The following is a 24,181-nucleotide window of genomic DNA, read 5'->3' as shown; positions in this document are numbered from 1 at the left end:
AGGAGTTGGACTGGTATTCAGGGGGCATCTCTAAGATGCCCTCCGGGTGCATTTTACAATAAATTCCACACTGGCATCAGTGTGCATTTATTGTGCTGAGAAGTTTGATACCAAACTTCCCAGATTTCAGTGTAGCCATTATGGAACTGTGGACTTCGTGTTTGACTAACTCCCAGACCATATACTCTTTATGGCTACCCTGCACTTACAATGTCTAAGGTTTTGCTTAGACGCTGTAGGGGCATAGTGCTCATGCACATATGCCCTTACCTGCTTTAGGGCTGTAAGGCCTTCTAGAGGGGTGACCTACCTATGCCACAGGTAGTGTGAGGGTGGCATGGCACTCTGAGGGGAGTGCCATGTCGACTTAGTCATTTTCTTCGCATCAGCACACACAAGCTGTGAGGCAGTGTGCATGTGCTGAGTGAGGGCTCCCAGGGTGGCATAATACATGCTGCAGCCCTTATAGACCTTCTCTGGCATCAGGGCCCTTGATACCAGGGGTACCATTTCCAAGGGACTTATCTGTGTGCCAATTGTGGAAGCAAAGGTACAGTTTAGGGAAAGAACACTGGTACTGGGGCCTGGTTAGCATGGTCCCAGCATACTTTCAATCATAACTGGCATCAACAAAAGGCAAAAAGTCAGGGGGTTAACCATGCCAAGGAGGCATTTCCCTACACGGTCCCTTGCTTGTGGCTATGTTTGGATGGCAATAGTAACAGCCACAATGCTTACCATATATTTAGTGTGGGACTACAGGAGATGCCCTCCCACGATAGACCTTGAGGCAGTTGTTCATTGACTATTAGGTAAGTAGAACAGACACCAGGTTGGGTATGATTGTGTGCAGTGATCACGAGTGCATATTTTTCACTCTGTATGCAGGTTTTTATTTTGTAATAGATGTGTCACGAGTGCCATGTGTTTATTCCACCATACCATGTAAATGCCTTGGAATATACGGGGAGTGCAGAATTATTAGGCAAATGAGTATTTTGACCACATCATCCTCTTTATGCATGTTGTCTTACTCCAAGCTGTATAGGCTCGAAAGCCTACTACCAATTAAGCATATTAGGTGATGTGCATCTCTGTAATGAGAAGGGGTGTGGTCTAATGACATCAACACCCTATATCAGGTGTGCATAATTATTAGGCAACTTCCTTTTCTTTGGCAAAATGGGTCAAAAGAAGGACTTGACCGGCTCAGAAAAGTCAAAAATAGTGAGATATCTTGCAGAGGGATGCAGCACTCTTAAAATTGCAAAGCTTCTGAAGCGTGATCATCGAACAATCAAGCGTTTCATTCAAAATAGTCAACAGGGTCGCAAGAAGCGTGTGGAAAAACCAAGGCGCAAAATAACTGCCCATGAACTGAGAAAAGTCAAGCGTGCAGCTGCCACGATGCCACTTGCCACCAGTTTGGCCATATTTCAGAGCTGCAACATCACTGGAGTGCCCAAAAGCACAAGGTGTGCAATACTCAGAGACATGGCCAAGGTAAGAAAGGCTGAAAGACGACCACCACTGAACAAGACACACAAGCTGAAACGTCAAGACTGGGCCAAGAAATATCTCAAGACTGATTTTTCTAAGGTTTTATGGACTGATGAAATGAGAGTGAGTCTTGATGGGCCAGATGGATGGGCCCGTGGCTGGATTGGTAAAGGGCAGAGAGCTCCAGTCCGACTCAGACGCCAGCAAGGTGGAGGTGGAGTACTGGTTTGGGCTGGTATCATCAAAGATGAGCTTGTGGGGCCTTTTCTGGTTGAGGATAGAGTCAAGCTCAACTCCCAGTCCTACTGCCAGTTCCTGGAAGACACCTTCTTCAAGCAGTGGTACAGGAAGAAGTCTGCATCCTTCAAGAAAAACATGATTTTCATGCAGGACAATGCTCCATCACACGCGTCCAAGTACTCCACAGCGTGGCTGGCAAGAAAGGGTATAAAAGAAGGAAATCTAATGACATGGCCTCCTTGTTCACCTGATCTGAACCCCATTGAGAACCTGTGGTCCATCATCAAATGTGAGATTTACAAGGAGGGAAAACAGTACACCTCTCTGAACAGTGTCTGGGAGGCTGTGGTTGCTGCTGCACGCAAGGTTGATGGTGAACAGATCAAAACACTGACACAATCCATGGATGTCAGGCTTTTGAGTGTCCTTGCAAAGAAAGGTGGCTATATTGGTCACTGATTTGTTTTTGTTTTGTTTTTGAATGTCAGAAATGTATATTTGTGAATGTTGAGATGTTATATTGGTTTCACTGGTAATGATAAATAATTGAAATGGGTATATATATTTTTTTTGTTAAGTTGCCTAATAATTATGCACAGTGATAGTCACCTGCACACACAGATATCCCCCTAACATAGCTAAAACTAAAAACAAACTAAAAACTACTTCCAAAAATATTCAGTTTTGATATTAATGAGTTTTTTGGGTTCATTGAGAACATGGTTGTTGTTCAATAATAAAATTAATCCTCAAAAATACAACTTGCCTAATAATTCTGCACTCCCTGTATGATGTACTTATATTGAATTACACATGATTCAGTGTGTTTCCACTTCGTCTCCTTAATAACTAGCCATGTTCTATCTATACTTCAGGTATGATTAACCTAGAGAATACCACAAAAGAGCTATGTCATCTCTTATTTGTTTGCGTGGTTTGAGTTTACTCAGCTACAAATCCAGAGATCCATAGTTTAATCACTGACGAATAGCGAAGACCTAAACAGGCTGAGAACGGGCAGAAATATGTTGGCAGGGTTATAGACGGAGTAAGGGTCATTATACCTCACTAACACCCACTGTGTATACTTTTTAGTATTTTTACGTATATCCATAGAGTACCACCAAATAAAAGGATTCTTTGTGGTTTACTGTAAGAGAATTTTAAACTTAAGTAGCTGAATCCTCAAAAAATGTGTTCAGAAATACTAATTAATAAGATCTCCTTAGATGATAGCCCCCTCGAGGTTGAGTCTGCCCTGGTAGGACTATCTTACCAGGATGGGACTATGTGGTCCAAGATGAAGCATGTTACATTACGGGAGTAAGCCCGCCTTGTCCAACTCTTGGGATCCTTCACAAGTACGAGTAAGATAGTTGCAACTAAAGAGAGTTTCTCAGTGGGAACACTTTACAGTAAGAGCTGAATATGTTCTCGCATGAGCACCACGTTAGCTTGTGATTTTAAAGTGGTCAGCATTACCAGTTCAAAGCACTGCCCTTTGAGGTCACCACTTCACCCCAAGTTTTTTATAAAATGCTTTGGAGTAGTAGCAGCACACCTGCGCATACAGGACATCCACAGATTTCTCTGCCTGTATGATTAGCGGATAAAGAGCTGAACACATCTGCAGTAGCGTGCACACACCCAAGCCACAATAGACCTACTGCACAAACTGAGCTTCACCATCAACACTGTAAAGTCCCACTCCAGCCCTTTCAACTTCAAAACTATTTAGGGCTTATAATCAATGCAGATGTCAGCAAAGCATATCAGATTGCAGCAAGACTCCAGTCTTACTCCAGTATTGGAACTTTCATAGATTCACATGCTTGAATACTTCCCCATCTTTGAGATTGGAGTCCCCAGTGGAATATACAACCTAGGCCTGAAGATGTACATACACAATACATGGACTAGGCCTCAATAGAATAACCCATCATAGTTGTTTTGTAAAATAGATCCAAACTCAAATTTGAACCAATCAGATTGCCTCGCCCCTTAGAACCTCCTGTGAGGAGCTGCCTTCCCTCAGATTTTCCACCGCTTTGTGCTGAGGAGTCTCCTTTGCGCTCTGCTGAATATTTTGTCTCAGAAGATCTACTACTTCAGTTCTAGGACATTACTTTTCTTCTTTGGTGCTTCAAACTGGCTGCCATGCCAGAGTGTTTGACAAAAAGATTATATATGGATGATCCACATGAGGAATGCATTTACTGCCTATATCCCAGCCACAAAACAAAGGACTGCAAAATATGTAGAAAATTGTCTACAAAGACCTTGAAGGACAGAGAGGGTCGTCTGCTGTTCTGGCTTCAGAGAGGTAAGACTGGACACACAGCCTCTGATGAGGACAGTGCCTTCTCCTGTATTTCTGCTCCTAAAACACCTGTGAAGAGAAAACAGGAAGGCTCGGATATTCAGGAGCCGCCTAAGAAAATGGTGCAAGAACCGGCAGGGGCATCTACTAAGAGTCATATAGCTCTCCACAGAGGAAAAAAACAGGCACAGAAACCCTAAAAAATCATTAAAAAAAGACTGCTTCTGAACCGGCTACTCCACCCCCTTAAGTTCTCCACAAGTTTTAGAAGCCAAGTTCAGCACCGTCGACGGCGCCATCGTCGCCAGTACTCTTGTCGACGACTGTTTTCATCAGTGATGCCAGTTATAGTCACTCTTTCAATGTCGACGGCAGCGGCTGCAGGATTCTTGTCGACGACGCTATCCTCCTCGTCGACGGAACGCCCCATCTTGTCAACTCTATTCTCGTCGATGACACTCCTGTCGACGATTGATCTCACGACGACGCTCCTGTCAATGGTGCCTCCGTCGACAACGCACTCATTGATGACACCACCATCGACGACGCTCCCGTCAATAGTACTACCTTCGTTGACCACACCGTCGACAATGTTTACAGTGATGACGATATCGTAGACACCTCCGTCGACAACTGGTTTCTTACCAACTATGAAAACGTTTCCAGCTAAGTGGCAGAGACCATCAACATTGCCATTGTGTACTTCTGCGGAGCATACTCCTCTCAAGAGGCTCTCCAAGGTTCATTTGACACCGTCTGTTACATTACCAAGCAAGGTGTCAAGGCTTTTGTCATCTAGGTTTTTAGATGGCATCGATGACAAGGACTTAGATCAGAACGCTTTGTTTGGGGTGGCTAGGAGTCCTTTCCAGTTGCATGTTAAATGTCACAAGTACTGTGATGATGACTCCTATTATGGTCAGCTTTATTATGATCCAGTTCCACACCAACAACAAGGAATGATGTGCTTGTCTTCTGGTCTTGTTTCTGACCTACAGGCCATGCTGGCAGATTATAGAGAGCACTTCCATCCTCAGTCGGCGAAGGATCCCACACCAGTAGTGACTGCACCATGTACTCCAGTACCTCTACCGGTTCTTCCTGCTGCGCCGCAAATTCCTCCTCAAGCTCCACAGAGTCCTCAAGTCCAAGCCTCTTCGGACGAAGCGGCTGAGGAAGGAGAAGTTCTTTCAGACCAGGATGAATGGGATGATTATGTGCTCGCAGCACCCCCTTCACCGGAGCCAATGGCAGTTGAATCCCCTCCAGAAGATATTGGCTCTTTTCACAATCTATTAGAAAAAGCGGCTGCGTGGTTTGAGCTGCAAATGCCATCCACACAGCAGGACTGCTTTTTATAACTTTAAGGAGCCGCATAGTAAACTGGTTAGAGCAATCCCTATCATTGAACATGTATGGAAACAGGGATTAAAAATTATGAGGAATCCAGCGACGGTGCCAGCGGTATTACCAAAGCTGGACAAAAAATATAAAGCAACAGAGGGACGCCCCTGCTTGCCTGGTGGGTCATCAAAAACCTCATTCAGTGGTTTCTCAGGCTGATCAGTGACGCTCCAGAAATCCTTCAGCACCTCTGTCTGCATCTCCAGACAAAGACGGAAGGCGCCTCAACAACATTGGTAAAAGGTTTTCTTCTATGTCTGCCATTGTGGTCCATGCTGCAAATTCCCTGGCGCCCCTGGGCGTTATGACAGGCAACTGTGGTCAGACATCTCGCACTCTGTCGATCTTCCAGATTCCGGCAAGTCTGAAGAGAGAAAGATCCTCATGGAGGGTCAACGCACGTCTGCAGAGGTGATTGACTGTTCTCTGGACATTGCCGCTATGGGGTTTCGGCTCCTCGCTGGTTCAGCTGTCATAAGGCATCAAGGGTGGCTTAAGGCCACAAATTTTAGACCGGATGTTCAAACCAAGATCCTGGACCTCCCTTACAATGGGCAAGACCTGTTTGGTAAGAATGTGGACAATGCTCTTCAAGCAATCAAAACAGATACAGATACTGCCAGGTCACTGCAGTATAAGCACACACCCTGTCGAGGAGCCAGGTGTAGAGGACACCTCTTTCTTTCAAGGTGGCTACCAATCTTTCAGGTACCCAACTTATTCCTCCGAGTACCGATCTTCCAGACCCCAGTACCAACAGAGGCAACCTCTGGCGGCGGCATACAACAGACCTCCTCCTAGAGGGAAGGCGGGGAGACAATCTAAGGACTACACCTGCAGGCAATGACAACCTCCAGGGGCCGGCTACCTCTCCTTCTTTGACACATCACCCGACTCCGCCTTCCCAGAAATGTTAACATCTACATCTTCTCCTTCTGGAAATAGATGTCATGTTATCCAAAGGGGTGATAGAGGTAGTCTCTTCTTCGCATAAAGGAAGCAGTTTCTATTCTTGCTTCTTCCTCATCAGAAAGAAGTCTTGTTTATGGAGACCCATCCTGGATCTGAGGCAGCTCAACAAACATCTCAAGAAGCAATCCTTCCGCATGGTGACATTGAAGGATGTCTTGCAACTTCTCAACAGAGGGGATTTCATGGCTTCCCTAGATCTGCAGGATGCCTACTTCCACTTACCCATTCACCCCAAGCACAGAAAATTCTTAAGATTCATAGTAGCCGGCTGGCACTTTCAATTCAAAGTGCTACCTTTCAGACTCAGATCCGCTCCCCCGATTTTCACAAAATGCGTAGCTCCTGTTACAACATATCTGAGGCATTTCAAACACCAGATATTCCCATATCTGGACAACTAGAGTGCAGATGTCTTTAGCCTTTAGCAACCAGTCACTCTCTCAAGACCATGTTACGCCTCTTTCATCAACTAGGTCTCACTCTCAACAGAGACAAGTCTCACCTTCAGCCTACCAGAAGAATAGTCTTCCTGGGAGCTATACTGGACACAACTCAAAGGCATTCCCATCGGAGGAACGTCAAATTAAACTTCTTACCCTAGCAGATGCAATTCGAAGAAGAAAGTTTCTTTCAGTTCGATTTCAAATCATTACTGGGGGTGATGTCCTCCTGTATCAGTCTAATTCCCCATTGTCACCTTTGGATGCACCCTCTTCAAGAAGAGCTCGACAAACAGTGGAAACAGACGCAAGGTTCCTTCGGGGACATGATACAAATAACAGCAAGGATTGTTGACTCCCTCCATTGTTGGTCAACACCGGCAAACATCTCTAAGGGTCTAGAATTCTCAGGTTAGACTCTTCCGTTTACGATTACAACGGATGCTTCCATGGAGGGATGGTGGTGCATGCCTTCAGGATCTTCAAGTGAGTGGCAGGTGGCCCCCCTCTCATGCTACTCTTCACATCAACCTCCTCGGGCTCAGAGCAGTATACCTGGCATTGCAGGCTTTTCTGCCAAGAATCCAAGGCTCATCGGTACTTGTCCGGACGGACAATACAACCACCATGCACTAAGTAAACAAACCAGGAGGAACTCGGTCTCATTTACTGTCCATAGAAGCTCAAACCATTTGGACCTGGTGCATTCAGCATTCAGTGCACATACGAGCAGAACATTTTCCGGGAGTGAGCAACACCACAGCAGACTCCCTAAGCAGGCTCGGCACATCTTCCCACGAGTGGGAGCCGAATCATAGGATGCTGGGTGCAATAATTCTCAGGTGGGGAAAACCAAACGTGGACCTCTTCGCGATGTCACAGAACGCGAAATGCCGGTTTTATGCAAGCTGGCATCACCAACCAGGGTTGTGGGGAAATGCCCTTTCGATAGTGTGGTCAGGGATGTATGCTTATGATTTTCCTCCGATACCTCTTCTTCCGCGGGTAATTGGCAAGATCAAATCGGAACCTTGCCAGATAATCCTAATTGCTCCAGCCTGGCCATGTCAACTGTGGTACACTGAACTTCTGTTGCTGTCCTCGTGTCCTCCCATCAGGTTAGCACCTATACCGGAGCTACTAACCGTCAGCCAGGGCCAGTTGAGGCATCCGGATCCCAAGTCTCTCATATTATGTGCATGGCTCCTGAGTTCAATGAGTTTGGCCATCTGAATATCCCTGTTGACTGTCAAACCAGTTTAGCTAAAGCACGTGCTGATAGCACTAGTAAAACGTACAAATTAAAATGGAAACGGTTTTGTTTATGGTGTGCCCCAAATGGCATTCATCTGCTTACATCTACTGCAGAGCAGATTTTACCGTATCTTCTCCATCTGGCGCGGTCTGGTCTCGCGCATGCATCCATTAAAGTTCACCTAGCTGCTATCTAAACGACCATCCCTCTGGTCTCATTGGCTTATCAAGCAGTTCATGAAAGGGTTGTTCCGATCTTTTCCTCCAGTTAAAGCACCGCCTCCAGCTTGGCAGCTAAATACAGTCCTGGGTCAACTAATGAAGAAGCCATTCAAACCCATTCATAAGTCTGACATTAAGTATCTCACCTGAAAGGTAGTGCTCCTCTTGGCTTTAACATTGCTTGTAGAGAAAGCGAGATCCAAGCATTTACCATCCAGGAACCCTTCATGAGGTTTGCGGACGATGAAGTCATCCTGCGGACAAACCCTAAGTTTATCCCCAAAGTTCCGTCCAGCTTCCATATTAATGAGCCAGTAGTGCTAAAGACTTTATTTCCACGACCTCAGACTGGGGCAGAAAGATCGCTGCATTCCTTGGACGTCAAACAATGCCTTACATTTTATCTGCAGCAAATATACTTGATCTGGAAGTCAAACCAACTATTTGTGGCATTTAGTGCGCCCAGAAGAGGGCATCCTGTTACTAAACTGACTATTTGTAGATGGATCTCAAGCGCAATAGCCTTGCGCCTTCAGAGGGTGCCAGAGTACGTGCACATTCTACCAGAGCAGTATCTACATCCTGTGCGCTCTTCTCTGGGGTATCACTGCCAGACATCTGTCGAGCAGCCACGTGGAGAACAGCACACTCCTTCACAAAGCATTACTACCTGGATGCTGAGATGCTCCTAGATGCAACGGTGGGTCAAGCAGTCCTTAGACATTTGTTCCGATAAGGTGAGCTGTTTGTTTTCCCACCATCCGCTTTTGATCTAATAGCACATTTTCTGTTCTCTATTAACGTAACTCTTATGCATATTCATTTGTTTCAGAAGGTTCACTTTTGTTGCTTTGCATTTATCTGTCTAATGCTAATGATACCTTATGGTGAAATGAACAGTGTTTGCCAGTACAGAAAATGTGTTAGTTAATGCTTGCTACTCTTATTCAAGCATGTGAATCTCTGAAAGTTCCACTACTTGAGTAAGAAATAAGTTACCTACCTGTAGCTGTAGTTCTCCAGTATTGGAAACTTTCATAGATTCACATGCGGCCCACCCGCCTCCCCGGGGGAGCTCACCTTCTCTCTTTTCTCAGTGTTCTTTATTATTACAGCTCTTATGCTCGGAAAATCTGAGGGAAGGCAGCTCCTCACAGGAGGTTCTATGGGGTGAGGCAATATGATTGGTTCAAATTTGAGTTTGGGTCTATTTTACAAAACGACTGTGATGGGTTATTCTATTGAGGCATAGTCCATGTATTGTGTATGTACATCTTCAGGCCTAGGTTGTATATTCCACCAGGAACTCCCATCTCGACGACGGGGAAGTATTCAAGCATGTGAATCTGTGAAAGCTTTCAATACTTGAGAACTACAGTTACAGGAAAGTAACTTATTTCTCTCGTAGGGGATTTCCATGTATAGTCATAAGCACTGAATAGTTCCGCGCGCCTGCGGGGACCCCGGAGCACTGTTGTGTAATATATTCTTAAGTGCAATCATCAGCTCCTTGACAAAAAAGGTCTGTGAAAAACACTTAAGAATAACAATGTGCAGCCTATGTGAACAGCTACACAGGCCAAATTGTTAGAAGAAAAAACAGTTGTAGTGTAAATTCACGTTTAAACCTCAATTTATTCTATAAATACATAAATAAATACATTCTCATATTTTATTTACACCTCTCATGAGAATAAAACAATGTAGGGCAGTGTAGCCCATAGGCTGCCATTATACAGAATGAAAATAGAGCTGTGCCTTTAAGAAAGTAAAGTCTTCCTGTTTCCCATCATGCACAGCAAAAGGCAGTTGCCTCAGTTCTTTTTTCCGGCTCCTTTCTGACAGGACCCTGAAGCATTGAGCTCTACCTCACAAAATCCTTTTGTGACAGAAATTCATTTAAAATCTTTTGAATTTCAATTTCACTCGACGTTTTTAACATTGAGTGATCATTTTCTATTTTTTTCTGTTAGATTCTGACAGAATTTTGAGGTTTTTCTACTTCAGAAATGCCTTCACTGTTTGACAAATGCCCTTCTTGTGGCAGAAAAAAGGCCAAAACAGATCCACATCGGGTCTGCATAATTTGCCTTCCATCCAGCCACAAACCGGAGTCGTGTGACATCTGCAAAACCTTCTCCAGAAGGACCCTTCGTGACAGGGAGAAGATCCGACTCCAGGCGAAAGAGGACAGGAGGAAAAGTGGTCATTCTACCACAGAGCGAGGAGAAGGTCAGTCTTCTACCAGGGCTCACACTGTTTCCTCTATAACTCCGACCAGACCGGCTCAAAAACGGCACAGGTCTCCGACGACTTCGAGGACGTCGAGGCAAGGAACGGCGCCAACATGCTCGCCATCGAGGAGTGGTTCGCCGGCGAGAAAGAGACATCGCTCGCCGTCGACGACGATTTCGCCGTCGAGACGGCATGGACTTTCGCCGTCGAGATCTGGGTCGCCGTCGACACGGCGAGGACGTTCCACGTCGAGGAGATCTGAATCCGGCTCGCCGTCGACACGGCGAGAGCGATCAACGTCGAGGGGTGCTCGACGTTGTAGGCGTTCAGTCATCACGGCGACGTCGAGGGTCGTCGTCGAGAGATTCTCAACGGCGAGAAGAATCGACGGCGAAGGGCACTCGCCGTCACCGTACTTCGACGTCGAGGAGTGTGTCGACGTCGAGACAATCAAAAAGACCTAGAAGGGTTTATACAACCTCAGAATCCTCGGCTTCACTCCTTCCAGCGTCTCCACAACTCTCTCCTCGACAATCACCATTGCCACAGACGCCGGTAACACCTACGGCGCCTCTTCCGGCTCCTCCTTCAGAGTCTGTTTTGAGGACTCCAACGCGGTCTGTAAGACATTCGGGACATTCCTCTAGACGCTCTTCTTCCTCTCGGCACCGTCATGAATCACAGAGATCTCAGCATTCACATCAGACGTTCTTCTTCGTCTACACAGGACTACTCTCCAACCCTATCGGACTCACCGTCCCCGAGAGTGTCCCCCATAGATGATGTGAATACGTTCCAGGAGGTCTTAGTATGAGGGGCGACCAAGCTGAACATCCCGCTGGCGGTACCTGCCCCATCGACGTCAGTGATCTTCGAGACCTTGCATCACAGGACATCTTCCAGACCTTTGCTTCCACTGGTTCCAGGTCTCCTTGAACCAGTAATGGATATTTTCCTTGCACCGGCCGCAACAAAGTCTGCTCCTTCCAGACTTATTAAAAAATATCGTCCACCAGAACAAGATCCTCTATTCTTGAGGTCGGACCCAGTACCTGATTCGGTGGTCATAGTAGCGGCAAAGAAACTGCATTCAACCTCACCGTCTTCTTCTTTGCCTCCAGATAAAGAGAGCAGAAAGATAGATGCTGCAGGACGAAAAGTATGTTCTACTGCAGCCGTCACGATGAAGGCAGCCAGTGCTACTGCGTTATTAGGGCGATACGACCGTGCCCTCTGGGACTCTTTAATGCAGTTTGCGGAACATCTTCCTAAGGATAAAAGGGAAGATTTCCTGGAGGTCGTGGGTGAGGGAGCCATGGTTTCTAACCAAATTATAAGTGCTGCAGCTGACTCTTCGGTGCTATCCACACACAATTATGCACACGGGATAGCGCTCAGAAGGCATGCATGGTTGAGACTTACATCACTCAAACCTGAAGCGCAGCAGAGAATACAAAACTTGCCTTTCTCGGGCTCCACCTTGTTCGGTTCTCATGCCGATGACGAGATGGCTAGAATGAAGGCTGAACTAGATACCCTGAAAGCGGTAGGCATGGAAAGACCGAAAGAACAAAGAAAGGTTTTCCGGCCATATCAACGACGACTTTTCACCCACCGGTATCAGTCGCCACACTGGATGTCTTCGCGCCCCCAGCAGCAGCAACAACAGCAGCATCAAAGGGGTTTTTCCACTCAGCGAAGGTCGACAAGGGGTCGTTCAACACCTCAAACTCAGGCAACTCGACAGGCTCCCACGTCTAAGCCCTGAATCTTGTCTTCCCCCTCCTCCGTTATCCACTCCGGTAGGGGGAAGTATCTCAAATCATCTGGACGAGTGGCTACGCATCACAACAGACGCCTGGGTATTGAATATTGTGAGACATGGTTACGCTCTCAGATTCACCAGTTCTCCACCATCTGTTTCACCCAAAACAGCCAACCACCATCTCGAAGCTCTACAGTTAGAGGTCAATATCCTATTGCAAAAAAGAGCCATAGAACCCGTTCCCATCAGCCAACAAGGGAAGGGGATTTATTCGAGATATTTCCTTGTACCAAAAAAAGACAAACAAGAGTTTCGTCCCATCTTAGATCTGAGGACAGCAAACAAATGGATTCGCAAAGAAAAATTCAGGATGTTAGCCTTACACCAAATTTACCCACATCTACGTCAGGGCGACTGGCTCTGTGCGATAGATCTTTGCGACGCTTACTTTCATATCCCAGTAACCAAGAAACATCGAAAATTCCTAAGGTTCACCGTCGGAAAACGCCATTACCAATTTTCAGTTCTACCTTTCGGCCTAAAATCAGCTTTTTCCAAATGCATGGCGGTAGTAGCCGCCCACTTGAGGAAACAGCGAATATTCGTCTACCCCTATCTAGACGATTGGCTCATAAAGGCCTCCAGTTGTCTCGAGGCACAACAACATTTCGAATGGACTCTACAACTGCTGCAAAAACTTGGTCTTCAAGTCAATCTCCTGAAATCTACAGCAACACCTGTTCAGAGGTTGCATTACTTAGGGGCCATTGTAGATACCAGGCTAGGAAAGGTGTTTCCTTCGGAGGAACGACGGTTATCGATTCTCCAAAAGTGCAAACAACTGCAGGAAAGACCTCAAGCCACTGCAAGAATAATAGCTTCTCTACTGGGCTCGATGGCGTCTTGTATCCATCTGGTTCCCAATGCTCGCCTCCATATGAGACCATTGCAGGAAAATCTGGAGGATCAGTGGTGTCAACTGAGGGACGATTGGGAGAACAAAGTCCTTCTTTCTCCTCACACCCTACAATCCCTCAAGTGGTGGTGTTTACCCAGCAATCTCTTGGTGGGGATTCCGTTCCAACAACGGCCCCCATCTCAAACCATCGTAACAGATGCGTCACTGCTCGGATGGGGGGCGCACATGGAACATCTTCGAGTCCAAGGCGAGTGGTCACAGAGAGAGAGTCTCTATCACATCAACCTGCTGGAACTTCGCACAGTCCACCTTGCGCTCAAAGCCTTCCTTCCCTCTCTGAGAACGGAAACTCTCCTTCTCCAGACAGACAACGTGGCCACTATGTACTACGTGAACAAACAAGGAGGCACCAGGTCCAGAATTTTATCCAGAGAGGCTCAGACAATCTGGCATTGGCTTCTAGCCAGGAACCTGTCGCTAGTGGCAACTCACCTGCCCGGCATCCAGAATGTTCAAGCGGATGCCCTCAGTCGGGTAATGGACGAGAACCACGAATGGGTACTACACGACGACGTCGTTCATTCCATTTTCGCACTCTGGGGTACCCCCTCTACAGACCTATTCGCAACCCCAGAAAACAAAAAATGCCAAAACTTCGCCTCCAGATATTACCATCCAGGGACATTGGGGAATGCCCTATGGATAAGCTGGTCGGGAGCATTTCTTTAAGCTTTTCCACCGCTTCCCCTGATTCCGGCGGTCCTCCAGAAGCTGTCCAATGCTCAGACCAAAATGATCCTAATTGCTCCGGAGTGGCCACGCCAGTGGTGGTTCCCAGACCTTCTTCACCGGTCACTCAAACCACACATCAGGCTACCATATCGTCCGGACCTTCTCACGAAGTTCAGAGGGCAGCTATCTCATCCCAACCCCTCATCGTTGAGTTTGGCAGCATGGCTCCTGAGCTAGTGCAATATGGACACTTGAACCTACCTCAGGACTGTATGGAAATTCTGAAGGAAGCAAAGCGCCCTTCCACACGATCAGCCTATGCAAGCAAGTGGAAGAGATTCTGCATTTGGTGTTTACACAACAACATTGACCCGGTTTCCTGTGGAGAAAAATCTATCCTGCCATACTTGTTAAGTTTGGCAAAATCGGGCTTACAACTGTCGTCAATAAAAGTTCACTTGGCGGCGGTAACGGCATACAGAAAGAGTCCTTCACAAACTTCCTTTTTTCGGATTCCGATTATTAAGGATTTCCTAGAAGGTTTAAAGAAGGTTTTTCCTCCCATTAGAAAGCCTTCTCCTCCATGGGAACTAAACGTTGTCTTATCACGTCTGATGCTGCCGCCATTCGAGCCGATACATAAGGCATCGCTGCAGCATCTCACATGGAAAGCTGCTTTTCTGGTGGCAATCACTTCAGCGCGTAGGGTCAGCGAAATCCAGGCCCTTTGTGCTCAGGAACCCTACACGGTTTTTCATTCTGCGAAAGTGGTAATGAGAACTCATCCAAAATTTTTACCTAAGGTAGTCTCCGACTTCCATGTGAACCAAACAATTTCATTACCGACTTTCTTTCAGAATCCAGCTACTCCTGCTGAGAGAACTCTGCACTCTCTGGATGTAAAGAGAGTCTTGAAATTTTACTTGGACAGGACAAAAAGCTTACGAAAATCACAACAGCTTTTTATTAACTATGGCCCAATCAGAACAGGTTTGGGCACATCTAAACAATCTTTATCCAGGTGGATTGTTTCATGTATAATGTTATGTTATCAGTTAGCAAACAAATCCCTTGGTGGTAGGCCAAAAGCCCACTCTAACAGAGGGAAAGCAGATACTGTAGCCTTGATGAGAAATGTCCCTTTGGCAGAAATATGCAAGGCTGCCACTTGGAGGTCGGTCCATACCTTTACTAAGCATTACTGCCTTGATACAGACGCTAGGGCAGATGCGCAGGTTGGACAGGCCTTGCTCAAGAATTTGTTTGCATGATTCATGTTTTCTCAGTATTCTTATGTCTACTCCACCGCGGTTATGGGGATGGGCTTGCTACTCTATTCAGTGCTTATGACTATACATGGAAATCCCCTACGAGAGAAGGAATGGTTTCTTACCTGTAACTCCAGTTCTCTCGTAGGGGTATTTCCATGATAGTCATAAGCAACCCTCCCTCCTCCCCGGTGGAGTTGACATAGAACATGAATATTATATAGGTTGGTACTCCAACAAATGTTTTGTTTCTTCATGTCAGGTTACTAGCCTCCAAAAAAGAACTGAGGCAACTGCCTTTTGCTGTGCATGATGGGAAACAGGAAGACTTTACTTTCTTAAAGGCACAGCTCTATTTTCATTCTGTATAATGGCAGCCTATGGGCTACACTGCCCTACATTGTTTTATTCTCATGAGAGGTGTAAATAAAATATGAGAATGTATTTATTTATGTATTTATAGAATAAATTGAGGTTTAAACGTGAATTTACACTACAACTGTTTTTTCTTCTAACAATTTGGCCTGTGTAGCTGTTCACATAGGCTGCACATTGTTATTCTCAAGTGTTTTTCACAGACCTTTTTTGTCAAGGAGCTGATGATTGCACTTAAGAATATATTACACAACAGTGCTCCGGGGTCCCCGCAGGCGCGCAGAACTATTCAGTGCTTATGACTATCATGGAAATACCCCTACGAGAGAACTGGAGTTACAGGTAAGAAACCATTCCTTCTTTCTTGACGTTATCACTTTTTCAACCAAATCAACAGGTCACAGTACAGACAGTTGTCTGCCTGCATGATGGCCTTCTGCATCGCCATAGTACCCCACGCAAGATTGCAAATGCATCCACTGCAGGAATGCCTAATGCACCAGTGGTCTCAAAAGAAGGGTCACTAAACAGCCCCCACACCTCTTTCTGCAGTGGTGGATCATCAACAACTTGTTATGGGCCGTCCTTTTCTCACCCCAGTTCTACAGATCACAATGGACGTATCACTCAGTCCGTGCAGGACTTGGGTACAAGACCTGACTGTCGCTGACCAGTGGGGTTCCACTCATAGGGATCTCAACTATCTGGAGCTGCCAGATGTCCATCTAGCCATCAAGACCTTCCTCCTCTACATAGTGGGCAAAGTAATCCTTTTACAGACTAACATGAAAGCCATGTATTACATTTAGAGGCAAGGCCACCCGCTCCCATCAGGTTTTTCTGTTAGCTCAGTTCATATGGTGCTGGGCTCTTCTTCACAGGATCCACCTGTTGGTGGAATACCTCCTGGGAATGGACAGTGATCTTGCTACCCTTCTTAGCAGGATGTGGCAACAGGTTGATGAGTGAGAACTCCACCCGGAACTCCCCTTCTCTACTTCCAGCAATGGGGCTTTCCAGACATGGACATCTTCGCCACAGCAGCAAACATACTGAATGCCTATACTCCACCTCTAGATTCCTATGCCCACAGTCCATGGGCAAAGCACTATTGATGAACTGGTCAAGGATATTTGCCTGTGCTTTTCCACCTCTCCCTCTCATTACAATTGTGGTTCGGAAGCTACAGCAGACCTCTCACACCTTCATCCTAGTGGCCTCCACTTGGGCCAGAAAACCCTGGTTTGCAAACCTTCGATGGTTCTGCACAACAGGCTCCACAACAGGCAAGAGCTTTTCACACAGAATCATGGAGAAATCAGACAACCTTGCAATTTGGCTTCTGAGGTCTTATAATTTGGTTATTTCAACCTTCCTCCAAAAAGCATGAATATTCTGAAGAAGCTCTCAGGCCAACTACTTGTGCCTGCTCCTCTGCCGGGTGGAAAAGATAGAAAAGATGTGTCTGCTACTTTCTCTCAAACCACATTGACCCACCTGCAGCCTCAGTTCAGATAATTGTTTGTTCCCTCCTGCACCTCCAAATGTATGGTCTATTCTTCACCTCCATTCATTTACACCCGGCTGCTGTGGCTGCATATCTCCAGAATAGGCAGCATAAGTCACTCTACAGGATTCCAGTCATCAAAGCTTTTATGGAGGGGCTGAAAAGAGTAATTGCTTCCTGGGTGACTCCAGCTCCGGTGTGGAATCTAAATATTGTCCTCACTAGACTTGTGGGTCTCCTGTTCAAGCCCCTCTTGTCCCTTACAGTTTCTTTCTTGGAAAGTAGCTTTTCTTCTAGCTATCGCATCACTATGGTGTTAGTGAGCTTAAGGCTTTAACCTTGGAAGAACCTTTCTTTCAGGCTCAGAGTTAGGGTGGTCCTTTGTACCAAGCATACATTTCTTTCTAATGTGGCCTCTTCTGTCCACCTTAACCATTCTGTAGAACCTCCAGGCTTCTTTCCACAACCTGACTCAGTTGCAGAAAAAGCTCTTAATACTTCAGACGGCAACACGCCTTAATGTACTATATTGATAGAACAAAACGATTTAGAAAAGCCCAGCAACTGTCAGTTTTTTTTTTCTGAACCTCATAAAGAAAAGACCTTATTGAAAACAGACCTAGCCAGATGAATAGTTAAATGCATTCTAACCTTGTAGGAAGTTGGCTCTGTATATACTATTTCAAAGTAAGAAATAGTGTGCACAGAGTCCAAGGGTTCCCCTTAGAGGTAAGATAGTGGCATAATTAGATAATTCTAATACTCTATTTTGTGGTAGTGTGGTCGAGCAGTAGGCTTATCCGAGGTAGTGTTAAGCATTTGTTGTACACACACAGGCAATAAATGAGGAACGCACACTCAAAGACCTAACTCCAGGCCAATAGTTTTTATATAGAAAAATATATCGCGGTCAGTGGGAGCCTCTGGATCCCCTCTGCAGGCATCGCTGTGGGGGCGCAGGGGGGTCGTCTCAGGTTACTCATGAGGTCGCAGTCGCCTGGGAGTCCTCCCTGTAGTGTTGGTTCTCTGGAGCTCGGGTGCAGAGTGTGGAGTCTCACGCTTCTGGAGGGAAGAGTGAGGTCTTTAAAAGTTGCAAGGAAGTTGCAGAGTTGTTGCTGTTTTGAACAGTGCCGCTGTTCTCTGGAGTTTCTTGGTCCTTCGGGTTCAGGGCAGCCCTCTAAGGTTTCAGAGGTCGCTGGTCCCTGTTGGATGCGTCGCTGTGCAGTTTTCTTTGAGTCTGGAGACAGGCCGGTAGGGCTGGGGCCAAAGCAGTTGTCGATTCCGTCGTCTCTGCAGGTCTTTCAGGTCAGCAGTCCTTCTTCTTTGTGTAGGTTGCAGGAATCTGATTTCCTGGGTTCTGGGTCACCCCTGAATACTGAATTTAGGGGTGTGTTTAGGTCAGGAGGGCAGTAGCCAATGGCTACTGTCCTGGAGGGTGGCTACACCCTCCTTGTGCCTCCTCCCTGAGGGGAGGGGGGGGCACATCCCTATTCCTATTGGAGAATCCTCCAAACTCAAGATGTAGGATTCTAAAGGCAGGGGTCACCTCAGCTCAAGACACCTTAGGGGCTGTCCTGACTGGTGATTGACTCCTCCTTGTTTTTCTCATTATCCTCTCCTGCCTTACCGCCAAAAGTGGGGGCAATCTCCACAAGCTGGGATGCCCTAGGGTGCTGTAACAAAAGGCATGAGCCTTTGAACCTCACTGCCAGGTGTTCCAGTTCAAGCACCTCCACCCAGTGCACGCTTTGTTTCTGTCCTCAGAGAGCACAAAGGCTCTCACCCCTGAGAAACTCGTCTCAGTGGCAGGCTGGCACTGAGCAGTCAGACCTGCACTGAAAGATTGGGTAAATTACAGGGGGCATCTTCAAAGATCCCCTCTGTGTTCATTTTGTAATAAATCCAACACTGGCATCAGTGTCGGTTTATTATTCTGAGAAGTTTGATAACAAACGTCCCAGTATTCGGTGTAGCCATTATGGAACTGTGGAGTTCGTTTTTGACTAACTCCCAGACCATATACTTAATATGGCCACACTGTGCTTACAATGTCTAAGAATGGACTTAGACACTGTAGGGGCATGCAGCTATGCCCTCACTTGTGGTATAGTGCACCCTGACTTAGGGCTGTAAGGCCTGCTAGAGGGGTGACTTACCTATGCCACAGACAGTATTTTGTGTGCATGGCTTCCTAAGGGGGATGACATGTCGACTTTGCCTTTTTCTCCCCACCAACACACACAATCTGCTATGGCAGTGTGCATGTGTTAGGTGAGGGGTCCCTTAGGGTGGCACAACACGTTACAGCCCTTAGGGACCTTCCCTGGTCACAGGGCCCTTTGTACCACTGCTATCTTTTTATAAGGGACTTAACTGTGTGCCAGGCATGTGCCAATTGTGGAACAATAATACATTTTTAATTGAAGGAACACTGGTGCTGGGGCCTGGTTAGCAGGGTCCCAGCACACTTCTCAGTCAAGTCGGCATCAATATAAGCAACAAGCATTTAAAATGCAACGAGTCTCGCCTTTGCTCATGTTAGAGCTGATCGCGTTGTAAACTCCTAACCTGACTTTTCACCTATCAGACAAAAGTGCATTTATGTACACAACCCGAAAAAGTGAAATTAACAATGTAAAGCACTCGACTTCTGCCAAGTGAGATCGCACTCGTAAATTACAGAAAAAGTAGTCCACAAGCCCGATGGAAAACAGCGAGCCTCGCATGTTTTCTGTACTTGGTTGCTGCGCTCGAGAAGGGCTAGCCACCGGAAAAGGCATGACGTATGCATGCCTTCGACTAATGAAACCAAGCAGATTTTATTAGGCAAGCCCACGAACCAATAAACACTGACGTGAAGTTGACAGGGCTCCGAGCCCTTTTCTAAATACAAAAGAGTCTCGCTGCGATACGCATGCGCAAGCGCATGCAGCACAGGCTTGACCCTAAAAAGTGGGGGAGAACAGAGAGCCATTTTTCTACAAACCTGTTACGCAAAAGCTAAGAATTTTGCCTGTTTCTCCTAGGGCCCATTCCATGAGAAATAAAGGGGCCTCCATGGCTTTTCTTGGGAGCATCCCTATGGCTGACATTTGTAAAGCAGCTACTGTGTAGTCCTATTAGCCTCCCAACAAGCAAATGTTGGCCAGGTTATACTGCATGCCCTTTTTCAGTCTTCTGTAACATCCACAGTCTAGCCACTGCTTAGGGGAGGACTACTTATATATACAGTATGTATCTACAGCCACACATGCTTCGAACAGAAAATGTTATTTATTCTGTAGGTATCTGTTCTTGGCATGTAGTTTCACATGCTCCCACCCTACTCACTGGACGTCTCTGACTGTTTGCAGTTACCATTACTTTCTACTTCCCTTGCATGATCATCATGCTCTTTCCTGTGTGACTGCACCAGTCATCCTCACCAGTTGTGCGGTAAAAGAATCTAACAATCAAGTTGATAACCATGCACATTGTATGCAAGAGGTGGAGTCACACCTAGTGACTTGAGAAGAGTTCTTCAAAGAAAAGCAACTTGCACGCATCCAAGCCCAACCCTAGATAGCATGAGTATGCACAACATGTGGACCTACAGCACTCCTTGTCACAAAAAGATGCTTAAGGGGGTAAGTAACATTTTCTTTTCTTGTTACTATGTTTTGCCTGAGTTCACCTAATTTTTCTTCTAAATTCAATTGGAATTACAAGTAGTTCATCAGTCTGCAAAACCACCCAAGATAATTAAAATAGCCTATATTTTTTTTTAGTCAACAGTGATGATTCGAATGATTCAGATTTCAAAAAATCTCGTGACAGTGCAGCAGCCAGTGAAAGTGGCATTAGTGAAGAAGTGAGTGACAGTGATTCGGATCAAAGACCCAGGACAAGGTATGAAGCTTGTTTTGAATTTCTAGACACACTAAATAATTCAGAAGGCCACTCATATTAAGATTTTTAAAGAAATGTCAATCTTAACAGATGGTTGTAAATTCAAATTCTAAAAACGAGCAATGTTATGGGAGGAATTATATTATTTGTTTAGTAAGCAAAAAAAAACAGTAGTTCCTTAACTGTGACTCTTCATATAGCAAAAGACGAAAAGGGAAGCACAAAGAAATTGTATTCAATATGTTAGCCAAAATAACACAGTTCAACATCCTACACCAGATAAATGTCCTGAGCTATATATAAGATTATTTCTGAAGGGACAAATATCTTCCCTAAATGTATGGGCTCGTGATCCGCATTATTCCATCACCTCTGGCACTACCCTCAAAATCTTTTTGTTCTGTAGCGGTCGTTGATGGGGTTCAACAGTTCATAGGCTGAACTTAATGCAGTTATCTAGATTCTGTGTATTAGTGATACATATAGTAAAGACAAAGCATCATTAAAGTAAAGTTGTGAAGCTTGTGCAGACACTGGCAAAATTAATTTATTGGTTAAAGAGGGTAGTGCCAAACCTTGAATATTTTAAGAAATTAGCAGAGGAAAAGGTGGATTAGGTGAGTAGCCCTGGAAGAGATGATAAATTGTTGCCTTTACTGACTGGTAAATGTTATAACATCCTTGTCATATGCTGCAGCGGGTGAAATCAAGAAGAATCGCATTGAGAAACTAGATTGTTAGCATGAAAACTAACACGTCACCTTATAGGGCCCATTTCCCTCTTGTATCCCATCATGTCCAGCGTCGCATGGTAGGTACCTGGTTTGTTTTTACCTAGTCCTGATAATGATATCTCGGAGCACTGAGCTAGGTGTTTTTGGCTTTTTTCCACTTAAACCTCTTTATATTTGTTTTAAACCAGCTTCACTCAACGTTTTTGACCTCAAGTGTTTTTCTGCCATTTTCTGACAGAAAATATTTATATTACGTCATACAAAAATTACACCTTTATTTGTGGCAAAATCGAATCTCTATGATCTGTGTATACTTTGCCCGCTTGACAGTCACATCCCAGACAAACGTTACTCACTGCAGAACCTTTTCCCTGTGTACCCTGAAGGACAGAGAGAAGATTGACCTTCATAGAAAAAAGTAGCTGTGCAGATTGTAGGAGGTGCTATCTGAAGCAGAAGGGATGTTGCATGAGAAAGGGGATGCTCATTACCCTACCAGTGCTCTACCACCACTCTAATGGCTCCAGTAGAGGGTGATCCAAAAAATGCATCACACTTGAAAAACAGCAGCACCACCGTTCAGCGTACCGGATTTAGACAATAAGGTGAATTACAGTACCAACTTGTTCACCATTGAATACTGGGTCGAAGTTGAGATATAGAAGACTTTCGACTTTGAGAGACACCATGGCGTAGAGAAACATTGGTTCTTTTTTTGTTTCCATTCACAAATGAGCAGATTTGATCGGAAGGATGAAGGGGAAAAGGTTGCCTACTGCATCGGACTCTGAATAGTCAAGCTCACATTTGCCATCTAGACCATAATCCCAGTGGTCATTTAGGATTCTCCAGCACCTTTTAATTAGCATTCACTTCCACAATGCAGTTTTGCCAGTGACTCCTCTGCCTCTTCTACCTGCAGTTCCTCTCTTGGTGCCTTTGGGGGTCTCAGGCTCCATCAAGACCACCTGTAGCACCAAGAAGATCCAAGTCTCCTTTCTGTAGATTCAGCTCTTGCCACGGAGCGAGACATGTCCCTACCTCACATTGACTGACCCAAGCAGTTTTTTTCCTCGATTAACTGACTCTCCTACAGCCTGGGTTTCCTCATTTGATGCTATCAACATATTTCAGGAGGTGCTGATCCAGGAAGCTAACCAACTGAACATTCCTCTGTCTGCTACTACTTTGGTGATTCTTTTTGATACTCTTCACCATCTTTCAACCTCAAGACTGGTGTCTCCACTAGTTGCAGGCCTGTTAAAGCTGGCTGTGACATTATGCCTTAAACCTTTATCAAGGCATCTAAAGTTGTGCCATCCAGTGTACAAAGAAGCACAGGGATCCTGATAGGGTTCCTCTATTCCTTTGTTCAGATCGTCTGCCTGATTCTGTTTTATCCTCTGACAAGCAAAAAAGGTTCATGTAACTGTACGCTCATCTACGGTTCCACTAGACAATGAAAGCACAAAACTGGATTCTGTCAGATAGAAGGTATATGGTACAGCGGCCAATAATATAAGTTCCGCAAGTTTTGCCATTCTGGGGAAATACAACCAATCTTTAAGACTCCCCTCAACGATTTGTGGATAATCTTCCAAGAGGGCATGATATCAGTGTGGCTGTGGGATCATCTCTGTTGACTGCACATGGATATTGTTGCAGATTGGCCTTAATATTTTAGTTAAGACTTATGGCCCTCAAGCCAGCATCTCAAAAAAGAATTCTCAACTTATTTCTCTGGCACCCTTTTTTGGGAAGTTACACAGATGAAGAAATGACTTGTAAGAAAGCCATAATGGAGACCTTGAAAGCTGATCTATAGAGAAATGAAAGGTAAAAAGGGATGCACACTTAATAACCTTACGATCAGCGATCCTACCCACAAAGGGTTCAAACCCATCAGAGGCCTCAAGGTTACCAACAATAGCTACGCAGGCCTTCGCACCAACAAAGGCAGCAACAAGAGGTATATGCAAGTCACCAATCAGCTGCAGCAGGAAAACTCCTACAGTGACAAAATTATGAGCGTCCACTTCCCTTCTTACATTACCCACTCTTGTGCGGGCTAGCTTTTTCAACTCACTGAAAGAGAGCTGATCCACCATAAAACATGCATGGGTACTGAATATTGTTCAGAATGCCTACTAAGATTTACCATCCTCCACCTGCTACCTCTGGAAAGGCTTTGACAAGAAGTAAATGTGCTTCTGCAGAAGCAAGCCGTGGAGCTTGTACTTCTGTCCTGAAAGAAAATCTATTGGTGTTATTTTTAATTTTTTTCAAACAAATGGATACAAAAGAAAGTTTAAGGTGCCAGTATTACATCAAACGTACCCACAGATACATCAAGGGGATTGGCTATGCTCCATAGCTCTTTAAGATGCGTACTTCTGTATACCAGTA

At 45.5% G+C, this 24,181-nt stretch overlaps 1 protein-coding gene across 1 annotated transcript in view; it reads left to right on the top strand.

Annotated features, from left to right (window-relative positions):
* The window catches only part of ATRX (ATRX chromatin remodeler), a 1,138,900-nt gene that overhangs the window by 389,240 nt on the left and 725,479 nt on the right, over positions 1-24,181 (top strand). The window contains exon 13 of the mRNA XM_069211061.1: positions 20,921-21,041. Within this exon, the coding sequence (XP_069067162.1) occupies positions 20,921-21,041 (121 nt within the window). The remainder of the gene's footprint in view (positions 1-20,920; positions 21,042-24,181) is intronic.

This window comes from Pleurodeles waltl, chromosome 2_1 (genome assembly GCF_031143425.1).
Source record: "Pleurodeles waltl isolate 20211129_DDA chromosome 2_1, aPleWal1.hap1.20221129, whole genome shotgun sequence".
NCBI classification, from domain to species: Eukaryota; Metazoa; Chordata; class Amphibia; order Caudata; family Salamandridae; genus Pleurodeles; species Pleurodeles waltl.
This window is presented reverse-complemented; position numbering and strand designations above follow the sequence as displayed.